This window comes from Crotalus tigris, unplaced genomic scaffold (assembly GCF_016545835.1).
Source record: "Crotalus tigris isolate CLP2741 ecotype Arizona unplaced genomic scaffold, ASM1654583v1 scf7180000018301.7375997, whole genome shotgun sequence".
Classification (NCBI taxonomy): domain Eukaryota; kingdom Metazoa; phylum Chordata; class Lepidosauria; order Squamata; family Viperidae; genus Crotalus; species Crotalus tigris.
Window position 1 is genome coordinate 1,434,218 of NW_024096931.1, and position 16,867 is coordinate 1,451,084.

General features: G+C 51.0%; 1 protein-coding gene across 4 annotated transcripts in view; it reads left to right on the forward strand.

The window, feature by feature from the left end:
* The window catches only part of TNRC6A (trinucleotide repeat containing adaptor 6A), a 55,660-nt gene extending 39,159 nt beyond the window's left edge, over window positions 1-16,501 (forward strand). For 2 of the 4 annotated variants that reach the window (XM_039349693.1, XM_039349694.1), the window contains exons 12-24: window positions 943-1,089; window positions 2,298-2,432; window positions 4,840-4,959; window positions 5,065-5,151; window positions 5,753-5,960; window positions 8,761-8,892; window positions 10,928-11,089; window positions 12,115-12,255; window positions 12,787-12,897; window positions 13,032-13,250; window positions 13,770-13,843; window positions 13,956-14,095; window positions 14,489-16,501. In XM_039349693.1, the coding sequence (XP_039205627.1) occupies window positions 943-1,089; window positions 2,298-2,432; window positions 4,840-4,959; window positions 5,065-5,151; window positions 5,753-5,960; window positions 8,761-8,892; window positions 10,928-11,089; window positions 12,115-12,255; window positions 12,787-12,897; window positions 13,032-13,250; window positions 13,770-13,843; window positions 13,956-14,095; window positions 14,489-14,867 (2,055 nt within the window). In that variant the 3' untranslated portion in view covers window positions 14,868-16,501. The remainder of the gene's footprint in view (window positions 1-942; window positions 1,090-2,297; window positions 2,433-4,839; window positions 4,960-5,064; window positions 5,152-5,752; window positions 5,961-8,760; window positions 8,893-10,927; window positions 11,090-12,114; window positions 12,256-12,786; window positions 12,898-13,031; window positions 13,251-13,769; window positions 13,844-13,955; window positions 14,096-14,488) is intronic. The other 2 variants (XM_039349695.1, XM_039349697.1) reach the window with 1 other exon arrangement.
* The last annotated feature ends 366 nt before the right edge of the window (window positions 16,502-16,867 follow it).

Consider the following 16,867-nt stretch of genomic DNA (forward strand, 5'->3'; position numbering starts at 1 on the left):
CGACTGTGGATGCACGGGGACTCTCAAGGCGGACTGCTGAAGACAAGGGGCCATTTTGGGGGAGAGGAGGACTCTTTGCCTTCCTCCACCTTGCCTCTTCTCTTTCAAGCTTATGAGCTTATCGCTGCTTTCACTGTCGGTCCAGGGAGGAGCCGTCCTAGGGCTGTGCATATTGGGCAGAATGCATTTCAGTCCAAACCACAACCCAAAAACGGCAAGTTCTGCCAGAAGTCTGTGGAGATTCTCTGTCATCCAGGTCACGGTTGTCCCAGCGGTGCTTTTTCAAGAGGCAGCTGGACCGTCTTCTTTTCCTTTCAAGACGTTTCACTTCTCCAAGAAGCTTCGTGACTGGATGGTGGGGAATGGGAGCATTTATACTCCTTGCAGGCAGCTGGTATATCAATATAAATCCTTCCATTCCCCACCATCCGGTCAGAGCTGAAGAAGCTTCTTGGATGAGAAGCGAAACGTCTTCAAAGGAAAGCAAGAAAGTCCAGTTGCCTCTTGAAAAAGCACCTCTGGGCCATGTTCTGCCAGACTTTTAAGTAGGCTGAAGTTCGGTAGAACCAGGCCCCCAAACATTCTGGTGGTTCCAGATTTTAGCTTGGAAGATAAGCGGAGTGAGACTTTTCCACGTGAAGCAGAGGCCCCGGGCAGCTTTGCCCCTGGTCCATCTGCCTGCTTGGACAGGCCCATTTCAGCACAAAGCGCACACGAGAGCTGATCAGGGCGTGGATCATCAGCAACTCCCTGCTCTGTCCTGCTCCTTTCAGGAAGGGCTGGCATGGAGGGGAAATTTGGTTTTGTTCATTTTGTATTTGATGTCGAGTCAGAGAACTGCTGCTCGCCCCTGTGGTGACACTAACCTCTCTCCTGTTTTCTGCATCTGTTCCTGCCGCCGGCCGCTTCCCTCCCACTGCTGCTCGGCTTCTGCTTCTCCAGGATGGCCTGGTAGCCGACGATTCCCCAAACATGCAGTTCATGCCCAGTCAGAATGGGAAGTTTCCCCCTTCCAACAGTGCACTACCTAACCACGTCCTCAGCTCCCTAACGGGGCTGAGCGTGCAAAGCTTGAATTCTGTTAGACAGGTAAGGCTGGGAGCATCCCTTTCCCAGGACGTCCAGCAAGGCTTAAGGGGAGGTTGGCAGTCCTCAAGCAGAATCCCTGGTCTGTGGAACTACCAGCCCTTGACTTCTCCTAAGCAGGCATGTAGGAGGCACAGAGCCCTCCCCCCCGGGGGGGGGGAATGGGAGGCTCTCCATACTCAAATCTGCTAGAGAAGGCCCCCTGAATAAAGAGGATTGTCCTTTTAGGCCACCTCTTCCCTGTTGATTGTTGGAGTGAAATGCAACTTTATGCCACTGTGCTCTCTGCCTTTTCTGGGCGAGATTTCTGATGTACTTAGAGAATTCCTTCTTTCTTTCCCTCTTTGGCTGGTCTTCTGTCCATTTCCCAGCCTCGGATTTGTCTCCCCCTTGATGGCCTTTACTCTTCATCCCTCACTTTCTTTGGGTCTCCACTTGCTAAACTGCTTCCAGATTAGGCAAGCACCAGCCAAGCAGGCTTCTGTTTTGCACCTGCTTTTATCTTAATCTGGGACCTGATTGAATTCGGCAGCTCTTTTGAAAAGTTCAAGGAAAAGATGTAAAATTTACCCTTTTCAGAAGGGAGATTTGAAGACGAAAAAGGAAGGAAGGAAGGAAGGAAGGAAGGAAGGAAGGAAGGAAGGAAGGAAGGAAGGAAGGAAGGAAGGAAGGAAGGAAAAGAAGGGAGGGAGCGAGAGAGAGGTCTCGGTTTGGGGCTTGACCTTTCCTTGCAGTTGCCCCAACTATGGTTTGAAAGGGGCAGAGACCAACCATGGTGGTTGGGAAATCTGAAAAACATGGTTCTGATCTTTCTGAAGAAGCTCACTTTGACTGATTGTTCTCTCACCTAAATTGGCACCATTGTTCCCGGGTGAGGGCAAGGGAGGCTGGGCAGCCTTTAGGGAAATGTCCTGGCAGACGGGCTTGGTCGTGATGTCGCAATGCGCAGGACGTCACGTGGAAGTCTGAGGGGATGATTGGCCCCGTGAACGAAGGCCTTGGCTTCCCAGCTCACTTGTTGAGAAAGAGCGTTCTGCTTAAGAAGCCGAGCTCCATTAGGCTGGCTAGTCGCCAGAGGTATTTGTGCGTGGCACTTGAGAGGCAACCTCTGCAGGCATCAGGTTGGGGTGGAAGGAAGGGAACGGGGGTTTCTGCCCCTACCTGTCTCAGCCGGAGGGGCAGCGGCTCACTTGTCACCTATCCCTCTGCAGAACGGCAATCCCAGCCCCTTTGGAAATCTCACAGCACAAGCCCGGACGATGCAGCCATCTCCAGCACAGCCTCCTCTTCACTCCTCTCAGTCCAACCCCCGCGCTCAAGTGCCTCCTCCATTACTCTCCCCTCAGGTGAGGCTCCGCTTGCTTGTGGCCAGGTACAAGGATGCAGCGGCAATTTGGAGGGACAATGGAAGGGTCTCTCCTTTTCCTCTGCATAAGGCACGCTGCGAAATGCTAGCAAGACCACCTAGCTTGATTTCTGCCAAGCGTTCGTCAAGGGACCTTGTGGTATTTTGATTAGCAAGCTAATTATCTGTAGGTTGGCAGGCATGACGATTAAATGGACATGTGGCTGATTCACAAATTATGTTCGGAGATTATGATATCTGTTCAGTGCCCTAAGGTTGGGTTCTGGGCACTTTGCTCTTAATGACCTGGATGAAGAAATGGATGATGTGAATGCTTACCAAATTTTAGATAAAGCAGGGTTGAAGCAACTAATGCCTTAGGAAAAAAAATTGAAAAGTCTCAAAGGTTTTGATAAAGGGACTGAGAAAAACCCAAATTTAACAGGGAGATGCAGACTTTTTTTTAATCACTAAAAGAAATAAAATGTGTACTTAGCGGAGTTGGGGTGAGAATGGGGTCAGCTGAGAGGCTTTGCAGGTGCCCTGCCAATTTGGCAGGAAGTTGAGGAGCAGCTGCCCTGGGTCTGGCGGTGGGGCGTGGCTGGGAGGAGGGAAGAGAGAAGGCTTGGTGAAGGTGATAAAGAATACCTTTTTCAGCAATCAACAGTATTTGTGAAAAAATACCTTGGAATATTAGTTGATTGCAAGCTGAATTTGAGTTCGCAGGCTTATATGGCTGCTTAAAAGGCAAGTGCAATTTTAGACTGCATCAACACGTGTGGCTTGCTAGTCGTAGAAATTAATCCTTCCATTTCATGGTGTATTCATTAGATCAGTGGTGACGAACCTATGGCACGTGTGCCAGAGGCGGCACTCAGAGCCCTCTCTGTGGGCACGCATGTCATGGCCCGGAGATGGCAACTGTCCCTCTTCAACCAGCCGCCTGCTAACTCGCCGAGGTCCCACATGGCTGGATGCATCCCGTCCCATCCCTCCTGGCTTCGCATCCTCTCCTTTTCCCGGGCACGACCCACTGCATTGCCTCCTCAGCTGTCGGCCGGCCATCCAGCTCAGAGGCAGCTTCTTTGAACTGCTGGCGACGGGCTGAGGAGCGCCAGAGTGCGCCGGTCAAGGGTCCCGCAGGCTGTGGCTGCTGATGGACACTGTCAGCCCCCATGTGCTCACTGGCCTCTGTGTGCGGGGGCCGATGGTGTCAGATAGCAGCCTGCCCGGCCCTTGCCTTGCCTCATGGCAATGGCACCCCTGCCCTGCCTCACCTCACTCTGCAGGACGAGCTTCCTGCCTCCTGCCCCACCTGCCAGAGACCCCCTGGATCTCCCCCAACCCTACCCACCCCCCACAGGCATCCCTCCCCATGAGCAACATTGAGGTGACCACACCCACTCAATCTGCCATGACCACCACAGCCACGCCCACCCAGTGCCCACCTGGCACCCGGCGATAAGTGGGTTTTGGGTTGCAGTTTGGGCACTCGGTCTCTAAAAGGTTCGCCACCGCTGCATTAGATCCTTCCTCGGGTATTGTATCCAGTTCTGGCCAGTATTGTTAAAAGGATTCCGATAAACTGGATCAGGGAAAGGCAAGGAAGGTGATCAGAGGACTAAGAAGGATAGCCCACGAAGAGAGCGCAGAGGAATTCGGGTTAAGAGATAGGTAGTCTTCAGCTTAAGACAGCAATTGAAGTGGAATTTCCCTTACTAAATAATATGGTTGAAAGTGAAACCACATCACTTAGCAACGGCAATCCTTGCATTCCCAGCTGCCGTTATTAACTGAATCCCATGTTCATTAGCTCAAGTAATGACCTCCCACAACCAGGTCAGTTGGAGAAAGGGCATGAGTGCTCGGCACAAGTGGAGAGGGGCTGGAGAGGCAAGGGAGACTTACCCCAGTGACTTGCAACCTTCTCTGCCAGCTTCCCCATTGATTTCAACGTTTGTAGGTTGAGGGGCACCTATAGAACTTTTCAAGCACCTAAAAAGAGGTGTGTTACCTCCCATCCTAGAGCGCAGGTGACAGACGAATAAATTTCAGCTCCCAGAAGGCAGTTCTGGTTGATAGAAAAGCCTCCCTAACGGCGAGAGCAATTCAGCAGTGAAGCCAGTTACAGATCGCGATGGTCAGATCCTGGGTCTTGGATTAGATGCGTTTAGAGATTAAACAGGCATTTGGCGGATTCTTCAAAGTCCTGCATGGAGGAGAGTCCAAAGTCAAAGCAAAAAACACAGATCTGCAGCAGCATACAGAATTGTATGTGCCCCAAGTCCATTCTTGTTGTCCTCTTTGCTATCAAAAGTTCTGTTCTGACAACTTCAAGGCATCAGGATCTGCTAGAGGTGCTTTTTCCCTTGGCCTCTCCTTTACGGCATGCTCTTTGGGCACTTTAGGTTCCAGTATCCTTGCTGAAGTATGCACCAAACACCGGGGGCCTGAGCTCACTCTTTGGCCCACAACAAGTAGCCATGTTGAACCAACTCTCCCAGTTGAACCAACTCTCCCAGTTACAGGTAAGCGGATGTCCGACAGTCTGCTCCCCACCCTTGAGATTAGTGGTCTGAATTAGCACGTGTCCTCGCTCTGACCTCTTTTGCAACCCTGGTTTACTGTCTTAGCGATTGCTGGCCCAGCAGAGGAAAGTGCAGGGCCAGAGGAACACGCCTGCAAATGGCCGCCAGGAGCAGCAGCAGCAGCAGCAGCAGGTAGGCTGCATGCTGGGTGTTTTTAAAGATTTTTTATCCTCCGACGTTGAATGAGATTTCCAAGAAAGTCTGGGTGGCTTTTGGAAATGCATTTGCCAAGTGCTGAATTGGAGGCACGGAGACCAGTTGCAATGGGCATCTTGCTTTGTGGATGTTGCACCATGGAAACTGCATATCCATACTGCCCTGGCCCTTTCATCCTTCCCAAGCTTTGAATGTGAAGAGAGTGGACAGCCACTTGGATTGGCGTAGGGGGTTGGGCTAGAGTAGAGGGTTGGACTAGAAGACCTCCAAAGTCCTTCCAACTCTGTTATTCTGTATTCATATTAATAGCAAAATGAATGTGCAAAACAATCTGTAATTCGGTTCAGCGTCTACAAAATGGTTCACCATTTAGAGTTGACCCCATGTGGTTTGGAATTCATAGCTGTGGTCTTCTGACTGAAGAAGAAACCGTTTTGTTGACTTAACTCTAGTTAAGTTAATAATTAACAGTAATTGTTAAGTTAATAATTAATAATTCAGCACTGGAAGCATATCATGCTACTGGTGGATTGTATCGTAGCTCCATTATTCATTTGGTCCTCTTTTGTGTTTGAAGAATCGCCCTCTTAATATGCAGCAACAAATGATGCCACCATCTTGTCAGCTCGATCCAAGTCTGCTGATGAAGCAGCAGGTGCCTCCATCACAACAGCAATTCCATCAGACAGCCATAAAATCTTTCCTGGAGAATGTTGTTCCCCATGCTAACCAAGAGTTGCAGAAGGGGCCATCTCAAATCAACGCATTCAGCAACTTTCCTATAGGTGAGTACCTTCTCCACTGGTTGAGGTCTTCCAATGTACTCTGGTCTCCTGGAGTTGGGTTTGACCATGGGCTGCCCAGCTAAGCCACTTTCTTTGCTCTGTATTATCCTGCTGGTGGAAGGTTTTCTGAGTGAGGTCAATAAAATCCAACGTCCAAAACCTGTCAGTATCGTGAAGAAATGATATTCGGCACTGCACAAGGAGGGGAGGATCAGGTGTCAGAATTTGCAAATTCTGATCCAATTCTCTTCCAAGCTTTTTTTGCCTCCAAACTCCAGTCCTTGTTTTCCTGTCCCATCTGGTGCTCGGGCTCTGCATTCCTGTGCAATATTCAGAGGAAAGATCCCAGGGCATTGTTAAATACAAAACGAGAAACCAGGAACAAATTCTTGATTGAGAAAGATTCTATTAGGCAGTGGAGACTTAAGTGCTTTGGGGGGGAAGTTAAGGATGAAATTCATATTAGAAAAGAGAACTTGGCAAATGTTCTAGGAAAAGTGGCCACCTTCCCCTCTCTCCTATTTCCTGGTGCCGTTCTTTGTTTTCAGTGTGTCTTTTGCTTTGCTTCCCATCTGGGGGAAGTCTAGTGGCATTTATTTATTTATTTATTAAAATTTATAGACCGCCCCACTCCCGCAGGACTCTGGGCGGTTAACAATAAAAATACCATATAACATGACAAAACAAGCAATACAATAACATTCATCCAGGGGTCAGATTTTATAAACCCCAGGCCTGCCGGAAAAGCCAGGTCTTAAGTAGCTTGCGGAAGACCAACAGGGTGGGAGCGGTCCTAATCTCCGGGGGGAGCTGGTTCCAAGACGTGGGCGCCATCACAGAGAAAGCCCTCCTCCGCGGCCCCGCCAAATGGCACTGCTTGGCCGACGGGACCTGAAGGAGGCCCAGCCTGTGGGATCTAACCGGACGAAGGGAACTATGAGGTAGTAGGCGGTCACGCAAATAGCCAGGCCCTGAGCCATATAGAGCTTTAAAGGTAATAACCAACACCTTGAATTGGACCCGGAGACCAATAGGCAACCAGTGCAGCTCACGGAGGATAGGTGTGACGTGGGTGTACCGAGGAGCACCCACTATCACTCGCGCAGCTGCATTCTGGACCAACTGTAATCTCCGAATACTTTTCAAGGGTAGCCCCATGTAGAACGCGTTGCAGTAGTCCAGACGTGAGGTGACAAGGGCATGAGTGACTGTAAGGAGAGCCTCCCGGTCCAGGTAGGGTCGCACCTGGTGCAGCAGACAAACTTGTGCAAAGGTCCTCCCAGCCACAGCCGTCAAATGATGTTCCAATTTCAGCTGTGGATCAAGGAGGACACCCAAGTTGCGAACCCGCTCCGAAGGGGGTATATTTTCCCCTGCAAGAGTCAACACTGGACAGTCGACATGATCCTTGGGAGGCAACATCCAAAGCCACTCGGTCTTGTCAGGATTGAGCCTGAGTCTGTTAACCCCCATCCAGACCCTCACGGCTTCGAGGCAACGGCCCATCACATTGGCCGCTTCACTGAGAGAGTTCGGGGAGGAGATATATAACTGGGAATCATCAGCATACTGATGAAACCTCACCCCGTGCTGTCTGATGATCTCACCCAGCGGCTTCGTATAAATGTTAAATGGGAGGGGGGAGAGGACCGACCCCTGCGGCACCCCGCATTCAAGGGGCCTCAGGGTTGACCTCTGCCCCCCCACCAGTACCGATTGCTACCGGCCAGAGAGGTAGGAGGAGAACCACCGTAAAACGGTGCCTCCCACTCCCACCCCTTCGAGTCGTCGCAAAAGGATACCATGATCGATGGTATCAAAAGCCGCTGAGAAGTCAAGTAGCACCAAGACAGAGGAATAACCCCTCTCGGGCCCGCCAGAGATCATCCATCAGCACGACCAAAGCAGTTTCTGTGCTGAAGCCGGGCCTGAAGCCAGATTGAAAAGGATCTAGGTAATCCGCTTCATCCAGAGACCGTCGGAGCTGGAGCGCCACCACTCTCTCTACAACCTTCCCCAAAAAGGGGAGATTGGAGACTGGGCGGAAGTTATTTAAATCAGCCGGGTCCAGGGTAGGCTTCTTGAGAAGGGGCCTCACAACCGCTTCCTTCAAGGGTTGCGGGAAAGACCCCTCCCTCAACGAAGCGTTGATCAACACCTGGAGCCAGCCTCGTGTCACCTCCTTGGCGGCCGAGACCAACCAGGAAGGACACGGGTCCAATAAACAAGTGGAGGCGCTCATCGCTCCCACCGCTCTGTCAACATCCTCAGCGGTCACCGACTCAAATTCATCCCATAAAACTGGGCTAAGACCTGCCCCGGTCATCTCAGAAGGCCCTGCCCAATCGGAGTCTAGGTCTGTCCGAATCCGAGCGATTTTGTCTGATAGAAACTGCACAAATTCTTCCACCCTACCCTGTAAGGGCTCCCCAGCTTCCCGAACGTTAAGTAGGGAACGGGTCACCCTAAACAGGGCGGCGGGGCGAGATTCTACAGACACAATAAGTGTGGAAAAATGCGAACATTTTGCCGCTCGTATCGCCACTAAATAAGTCCTAATATGGGCTCTTAAAAGTGTCCAGTTGGGTTCGGAGTTACTAGCCCTCCAGCATCACTCTAGATGTCTCTTCTGACGCTTCATCTCCTGTAGCTCCTTGGTAAACCAAGGTGCCCTCCGGGATCCACAATCACGGAGAGGTCGCAAAGGCGCAAAGATCCACGTGCTGGATCTTCCATGATACGAGGGAGGGATGTCCTAGAAAAGGAGCTGCTCTGAGTCTCACCAATTCTCTTAATGCAGGAATGAACGCAAACTTGAATGTAAATATGGATATGGGCAGTATTAAGGAGCCGCAGTCCCGGCTGAGAAAGTGGACAACTGTGGACAGTATTTCCGCCAACACATCTCTGGATCAGAATGCCAGCAAAAATGGTAAGTTAAGCCAGGATGAGCGGAACAAGCCTCAGTGGGAGCTCAGTGGCCAAGGGTTCTTGTGTTCTTTGTATTATCAGTTTTGAAATGCATGAAGAAAATGTCTCTATATCAGAGCTTCATTTTTAAAAATGAAGAATGATCTGATATGTTTGAATCACAGTGAACCGGTCAGTAGAGCCCACAACAGGTTGCGTACTTACGATGCTTTTTCTCAAGCCCTGATTGCTTGGAAGCCAAGCACACAAGGGTGAAGCGTGCAGGGACCGGTTGGGCTCAGTGGCTGAGAATGAGGGCACGGTTCATTTTCTGGGGCTGGGGAGATTTAAAAGTTACTGCTTGTCAGATGTTCAGATAAGATAACCTTTATTGTCATTTTTTTTTTACTGTGGGCATACTGGCACACATTAGAAATGAAATTCTGTTGCCTGCTCTCAAAAGTGTACACATAGACGTATAAACATGTTATATATAGCATATATATATATATATACATACATATGAGAGAGAGAGAGAGAGAGAGAGAGAGAGAGAGAGAGAGAGAGAGAGAGAGAGAGAGCATGGAAGTTTTTAAGAAGAGACTGGACAGCCATTTGTCCTGCCTGAGCAGGGGGTTGGACTAGACGACCTCCAAGGTCCCTTCCATTTGTCCTGCCTGAGCAGGGGGTTGGACTAGATGATCTCCAAGATCCCTTCCAACTTTACTACTATTACTATTACTATATACCTACACTCTTACATATAAATACATATAAATATTAATCACTGTCCATCTTGAATACAGAGCGGAAAGAGGAAGCTTGAGAGCAGAGATGTAACAAACTGTCCAGCCTTTTTAAGAAGTTGGGTTCAGGATGAGAACTCCCATCAAGCTTAGCACAGGCCAGGGGTAGGCAACCTTGGCTCTTTCATGACTCGTGGACTTCAGCAGGACTTGCCTGTTTTTTGAATCTTCTGTGTTGGTTTTAGAAACTAGAAGGGTTTGGCACGGATTACACATGTTACAAGATACATATTTGAGGGGCTCATCTCCCCAGTTGCATCTACCTGTCTCACCAGATCCAGTTGCAGAGGCATTGCTACAGGTCTGATCCACTAAAGAATGTTACCTGGTGGGACCCAGGAAGGGAGTCTTCTCTGCCCTGGCACCCAACCTGCATGGAACACCCCCCCTCCCCAGATCTGAGACTGGCCCCCTAGGAAGGGCCTGAAGACTGATAGGCCTGAGACATGATAGCAGTGTTCCAGTATTTGAGGGGGTCACATTATTCTCCAAAGCCCCAGAGGGCAGGACAAGAAACAATGGTTGGAAACTGATCAAAGAGAGAAGCAACCTGGAATTAAGGAGAAAGTTCCTAACAATGAGGACAATTAACCAGTGGAACAGCTTGCCTCCAGAAATCGTGGGCGCTCTATCACGGAAGGTTTTTAAGAAGAGACTGGACAGTCACTTGTCTGAGATGGTATTGGTTCTCCTGCTTGAGTGGGGGGGGGCTGGACTAGAAGACCTCCAAGGTCCCTTCCAGCTCTGTTCTATTCTAACTTGGCTCTGCCATGCTGTCTGCTGGGTTGGCAGTCGTGGTGAGCCTTGGCAGTGGCTATGTTAAATGGACACATGATTTATAGTCACCTGCTGACTACCAGTATGCTTTACTGACTTTTTAATCATGATTTTAGGATAGCTCTTTATTTTTGTGAAGTTTCTGTTGTTTTAATTGTTGCGAACTGCCCAGAGCCACAGTTGTGAAGTGGGTGGCTGCACGAAAAAAGTAAGAAATGGGGGCAAGTCTTGCTCCAGTAGTGCAGTAATCTTTGGAAGATGCCAGATGGAGCTTTGCAGGAGCACACAGCCTACCTAATAGCAGATGCAGAAAAGTAACCAGATCTTGTCAGACTGTGTCTGCCCTTCGCTATGGTTCTGCTGGTTGAGGCTGATGGGGAGCTAGAAATTGGCCATCATGAGAAGGCTATGTGAGGTTAGTTGTCAGCTTCTCAGGATGAAGTTCTGGAAAAGGATCTCTCCCTTGCTTTTCAGGTGCTATTTCCAGTGGCTTTAGAATGGAGGAGACGTCGTCCTTTGTTCCCTACGACTTCATGAGCAGTAGTAACTCACCAGCCAGCCCACCTGGATCTGTGGGGGATGGCTGGCCACGTGCCAAATCACCAAACGGTTCAAGCAGTGTCAACTGGCCACCAGGTGAGTCCCTACAAAGATAGCCTCCGCTGAACCCTTTGGCCCGTATTGGAGGTGTCAACCAGGCCTTTTCTGTGGCTTGTGGGATAAGAGGAGATTTTACCCCAGGAGCAGACGAGGAGGATCCCGGGGAGCATCGTAGCCCCAGTCAGGGTAGCCGTCAGGCTCGCTCTTTCCCATCCCCGGACAGGTGAAGGGGCCGGGCAGATGCCATGAGACAGACCAGCTGTGGGGAAGCCTCAGGAGGCCTGTCTTTCAGGGGTCTGGTTGGAGCCCAGCTGCTGCTCGGGAAGGTCTTATGCTCTCCATGGTTACGGGTTGTGTGTCCAAGGAAAACGGAAATTACAAATCCCAGCATAGTTGCGTTTAGACCATGTTAAAGAATGTGGTGGAATTTTGTAATATTGTGACTTCCTAAAACAGTAAAATGAATTTGTCCTGACCCTTTCAGTAAGAAATTGAATTACAGGTAGTCCTCAACATACGACCGCCATTGAATCCAAAATTTCTGTTGTTAAGTGAGATGTTTGTTGGCTGCGTTTTGCCCCATTTTACGACTTTTCTTGCCACAGTTGTTAAGTGATTCACTCCAGTTGGTAAATTAGTGACCCGGTTGTTAAGTGAATCTGACTTCCTGTTGAGACTTTGCTTGTCAAAGGGTTACAAAAGGGGATCACGTGACCCCCCTCCCCAGGACACGGCAAATGTCATAAGTAGGAGTCTGTGGCCAAGCATCTGAATTTTGATCACGTGGCCCTCCCTGGGGAGGCTGCCAAGTGTGAAAATTAGTCGTGTCGCTTTTTCCAATAACGATGTAACTTTGAATGGCCACGCAGTGAACGATTGTAAGCTGAGGAGGACCTGTATTTCTTGGGGGCTGGAGGTGGGCAAGAAATAAATCAACAGAGAGAGACTCATTGGGTTCTTTCCATTAGGGCCAGCAGCCGTTGGGGGGAGGGGGGAGAACAGCCTCCTTCCCAGGGAGAAGCCCTGATTGCCAGGCTTTTGCTTTTCTTTTTAAATCCTAGAATTTCGCCCTGGTGAGCCGTGGAAAGGTTATCCAAACATTGACCCAGAAACTGACCCTTACGTTACTCCTGGCAGCGTCACAAACAGCCTGTCAATTAACACTGTGCGGGAGGCTGACCACCTCAGGGACAGGAACAGCGGTAGGGGCGGCATTTTCGGGGTTCTGGAAAATCATCTCAGCAAAGCCTTCCCCCCATCCCCGCCCGTCTCCTTGGCCAACTGGGTTTTCAAGCCTCCCCAGGAAGAAAGTGCAGCAGTTGGGGAGATCCAGCGCACCGCAAGGCGATGCAGGGAAGATCAGCGGGAGAGACGGGCACTTGCCCTTCGCCCTCCTGGCCATCGGAGGAGGCAGACGGGGTGGTGGGCCTGCAGGCGTCTTGTTCCCTCCAGCCCCGGCCTCGGGAGAACAGGCCAGAATCCACAGCTCAGGGGGTGCCTCAAGGGGACTTGATCTCCTGCAGGCTGGGCAGTGTTGGCGAAGAGGTCCCAAGAAGGGGTTCCTTGATGACCAAGTGGGGCTTGGTAGCCGCCCTCCATCGCTGGCTCCCCCCTCTGCGTTTTGATGGAGCCAGCCCCATGTTAAAGCTGCAGCCCTGAAGGCGAACTGAGCTGGGTCTGCACATCCCCATTGTCTGCCTCGTCCTAATGGCTGCCACCCCTTTCCTCCCCAGGGTCATCCTCAGCTCTGAACACCACGCTGCCTTCAACTAGTGCCTGGTCATCCATTCGTGCCTCCAACTACAATGTTTCCCTCAACAGTACAGCACAAAGCACTTCTTCAGGTGAGACCAGCAGGTGGTCAGGCCCTGCAGCCCCCTCCTCCCGCCCCCCCGCCCCCGAACCCTTCCTCCTGCTTCCCTCCTGAGCCTTGCAGCCCCCAAGGCAGTGGTGTTTCACGGTCCTTTTCTCCTTCCAGCCAGAAACAGTGACTCCAAATCCACTTGGTCTCCTGCTTCCGTTAACAACACCTCTCTGGCCCATGAGCTATGGAAGGTCCCTCTGCCACCCAAGAGCATCACGGCTCCATCACGGCCGCCCCCTGGACTGACCGGGCAGAAGCTGTCTCTGCCCACGTGGGACAACTCTGTACGATTTGGGGGTGGCTGGAGCCATTCGGAAGCCAGATACACCCCTGGTAAGAATCTGCTTCCCATCCCGTGCTCCACCCTTGCCCTGCTTGGCTGATGGCAGGCCATGTCTGTGCTCCAAGAGGAGGTGCCCTTTTCCCCCCTGGAACCAGGGCCTGAGGCCTGGGCAGAAAGGAAGCGGCTGCCCAGCCCTTGCCAGGCCTCTCCTCCTCAGTCAGCCATTGGCTGCCTGTCAGAGAGTTTCCCCACCTGCCGCCATGCAGACCTGCGTGGAGACGTTGGCCAAGACCCCTCAGTTAGACTCGTCCCTTCCTTGTTGGCGGGGAAAGGCCTCTGCTCTCTTGATAAGCCTACTCAGTGGGTCTCTGCCCCTTGCAAATTGTCCCCCGGCCAAGGTCAATCGGTGGTGCAATCTTTGAAGTGGGCATTTGAGCAAAACGCTGAGCGACGCTATTTGGGGCGAGTCTCGTGAAAGTGGGAAGAGCGCCGAGGCTCCCGGGGTCTCCCCAGGTCCCCTGCTTTGCGAAGCATTCCGGGGTTATCGGGAGGTGTATTTTCTCTTTCAGGTTCCAGTTGGAATGAGAATAGCAGCTCAGGGAGAATCACCAACTGTCTCGTCCTGAAGAACCTCACACCTCAGGTGAGTCACCCTTGGGGGAGGTATTTTGGCCTGGGGGATCCGGGCCCCTCCCCCTCCTGGCCAGGACTGGCAGCAGCAGCTCAGGGGGGCCACCCCTTGTCTCTGTGCCCAGATTGATGGCTCCACTCTGCGGACCCTCTGCATGCAGCACGGGCCCCTGATCACATTCCACCTGAACCTCCCCCATGGCAACGCTTTAGTCCGGTACAGCTCAAAAGAAGAGGTGATGAAGGCACAAAAATCCCTCCACATGTGAGTAGCCCCCAAACAAACGTGCAGGAACGGAGGGGAGCCGCAGGGGAGAGGCACACGGGTTACTGGGCAGAGCCATCTTTGGAACTCAGACCTTTGACAAAGGGCCTGGCAGGGCTGCCTTTTCTTTCCAATTAACCTGCTCTTAATAGACCTGGTTTTATTTGCCACTTAATTGGCTGGATTCTCCTGCAAAGGATGCCTCTTTTTTTATTACCGCAGAGCGGTTGCCGTAGTATAAACTAAGTGGGGAAATGGTTGTCACGGTTGCTTTCGGTGTGTGAGGGGCTTCGAAGAAGAGGAGGAGGAGGAGGTAGTCGTGGGGGGGGGGACAGGTTGTGTGCTCTGCAGGCTGCTGCCATCTCACGTGCCTCTCGCTGGCTTTGTGCACAGGTGCGTCCTCGGGAACACTACAATTCTGGCTGAGTTTGCCAGCGAAGAGGAGATTAGCCGCTTCTTTGCACAAGGCCCGTCTCTGACCCCAACCCCCGCCTGGCAATCTCTGGGCACCAGCCAGACCCGCCTGGGGACCATGGACAGCCCCCACGCATTCTCCAACCGCAGTGACCTGACCCCTCCCTGGAGCGGTCCTGGGCTTTCAGGAACAAGCAGTGGGGACCTCCACGGCACCTCCCTCTGGGGCAGCCCCAACTATTCCACCAGCCTCTGGGGCTCCCTGGGCGGCAACGACACCAGGGGCCTTGGCAGCCCCTCCCCACTCAATGCGTTTCTCTCCGTTGACCATCTGGGGGCCGGGGGAGAGTCCATGTAACCTTGTTTAGGTGTGAAAAACTGACCTCAAAGCAGCACTAAATTTGGATTCCCCCCCTCCCCACCTGCAGCCTCTAGGGGTCAACTGTGGAAATGGTTACGTCGTGCACATTTTTCCTCTTTGTTTTAGCCCAAAACATACCAGTTTGAATACTTGAATCATGCAGGCCAATATTATAATGTGAAAAGTGAAAAGATTTACATTTCCAGGTAGTACATTGCATAATTCAGCCAGTTTCCTACATAAGATCATCAGTTAACTTGCTTGTTTTCCTTGATTTTTTTTTCCCCCCCCTTTGGCGACTTGCTGAAAATGTTGGAGGTTGAGCTTTTTAAGCTTTGCACAGACTTGGTCCTTCTTGTATGAATGGTAGCGGTGGCAGCTCCTCTCCTCCCCCCCCCCCCGGGCAATGTTTTGTGGTGGGCAGGCAAGGGGGTGTCTGCTTTGGGTCGGGACGAGCCCCGCTGCCCCTGCGGGTCTGCCTGCCTGGCCACTCGGCACCAGGTGGCCGTCCGTGGTGCCAAACGGCCGGGGCGAAGTCTCTGCCAGGATGACGGGCAAAAAACGTGTTGCACCTGCCGGCTCCTGTGGAATCGGGCGGACGGAGCCGAGCAGTTCCTGACGCTGCACACCCAGCAGCCGCCTGGCTGGTGCCCTGCACTTTCAAGAGGCGTTTGGCTTTTGTCTTTTATTTGGGGGGGGGGGCTCCTGTTGGGCCACTGCCTTGTTTACAGAAGTTTTTTCTTTCTCTTTTTTTTTTAAGAAACAATGTTTACTCTTCTTCCATCACTTAGCTATTTTTTAAAAAAACAAAAGATGTGGATGATAAAGATGCTTCCTCTTGATCTCTGGGAATCACGGGCCGTGCGCGGCCACGTTCCACTTGTTTTTTCTATCCCCCTCCCGATCCAAGAGCCTGGCTCTCAGGAAAACGAAGGTCCCCAGTAGAGCTCCTTGTCGTTTCTTATAGGAAAATAACTTTTAGCACTGATTATTACTTGCTCGGTAAAATGACTTCTGCCAAAAATTGCTTCGATTCGCTGGAGTTTGACATTCTGTGCTTTCTGATGCTGTCTTTTTAATAGTGCGGGCGGGGGGAAGAGGGGGGGGGCTTGGCTGGTAAACTGTAGTTCCCTCTTTTCGTAAAGCCCACCCCGGCTCCCCCCTTCCCGCCCCCCCCCCGTTGTGCCATTGATGCTCTTCCTGCTCTTGTGACTGTGTTTCATGTTTAACCTTAAAGCTGAAGTAACTATGCAGACTGTAACCAAGGATTTGGAATTACAGAACTTTGTTGTATAAATTTTAAATGTTTAAAGTTCCTGCAAATACTTTTCTTGTGAAAGTGTTAAACTCCATCTTCCTTTTTTGCCACAAATGGTATTATCTGATGCTTGTTTAGTCGGAGAATGAAATGCTAAACAAGGATAAAAAAAAAAAAAACCTTTTAACTGTGCCGAAAGATGCTCTCATTTCATTGCCTTGATTCTAACTGTTGTGTCTGAAGATGCAAAAGTTGTCAGTGGCTTTTTAACTGTTTACAAATAGTGTGTGATTGTAAAATGTACAGTTTGGGTTGTGTTCAAATTATGAAGCTTCTCCAGATATTAATAAATCATGACTTTGGGGGCTGCTTATCTCTTGTGTTGGACTTCTTTGATTTTCTCTCCAGCAGAACCTGCAGCCTTCGCCATCTGCAGGTACTGGACTTACCTGGAGAGATCCTGACCCAGTTGGCTTCTTCACTGTGCAGACAGCACAGGTGCCATAGAGTAGTTTAAATATAATGTTTTCAAAGTTCTGACAATTCTGTACTGTTGCATCTCCAACACTTTCTTCGACATAAAATTAGAATTGGCCTTTGACCTGAGTAGCAGAGATAAAGTCCGCAGCCTGAAGTTTTTCATCTTGGCAGCTTCACTTCTAAGCATTGTAGAAGAGGCTGGCCAGACAGCTCACGGATGCTGTAAATGGCTCCCTGCAGGTTGCAGAGGGCTGAGGAA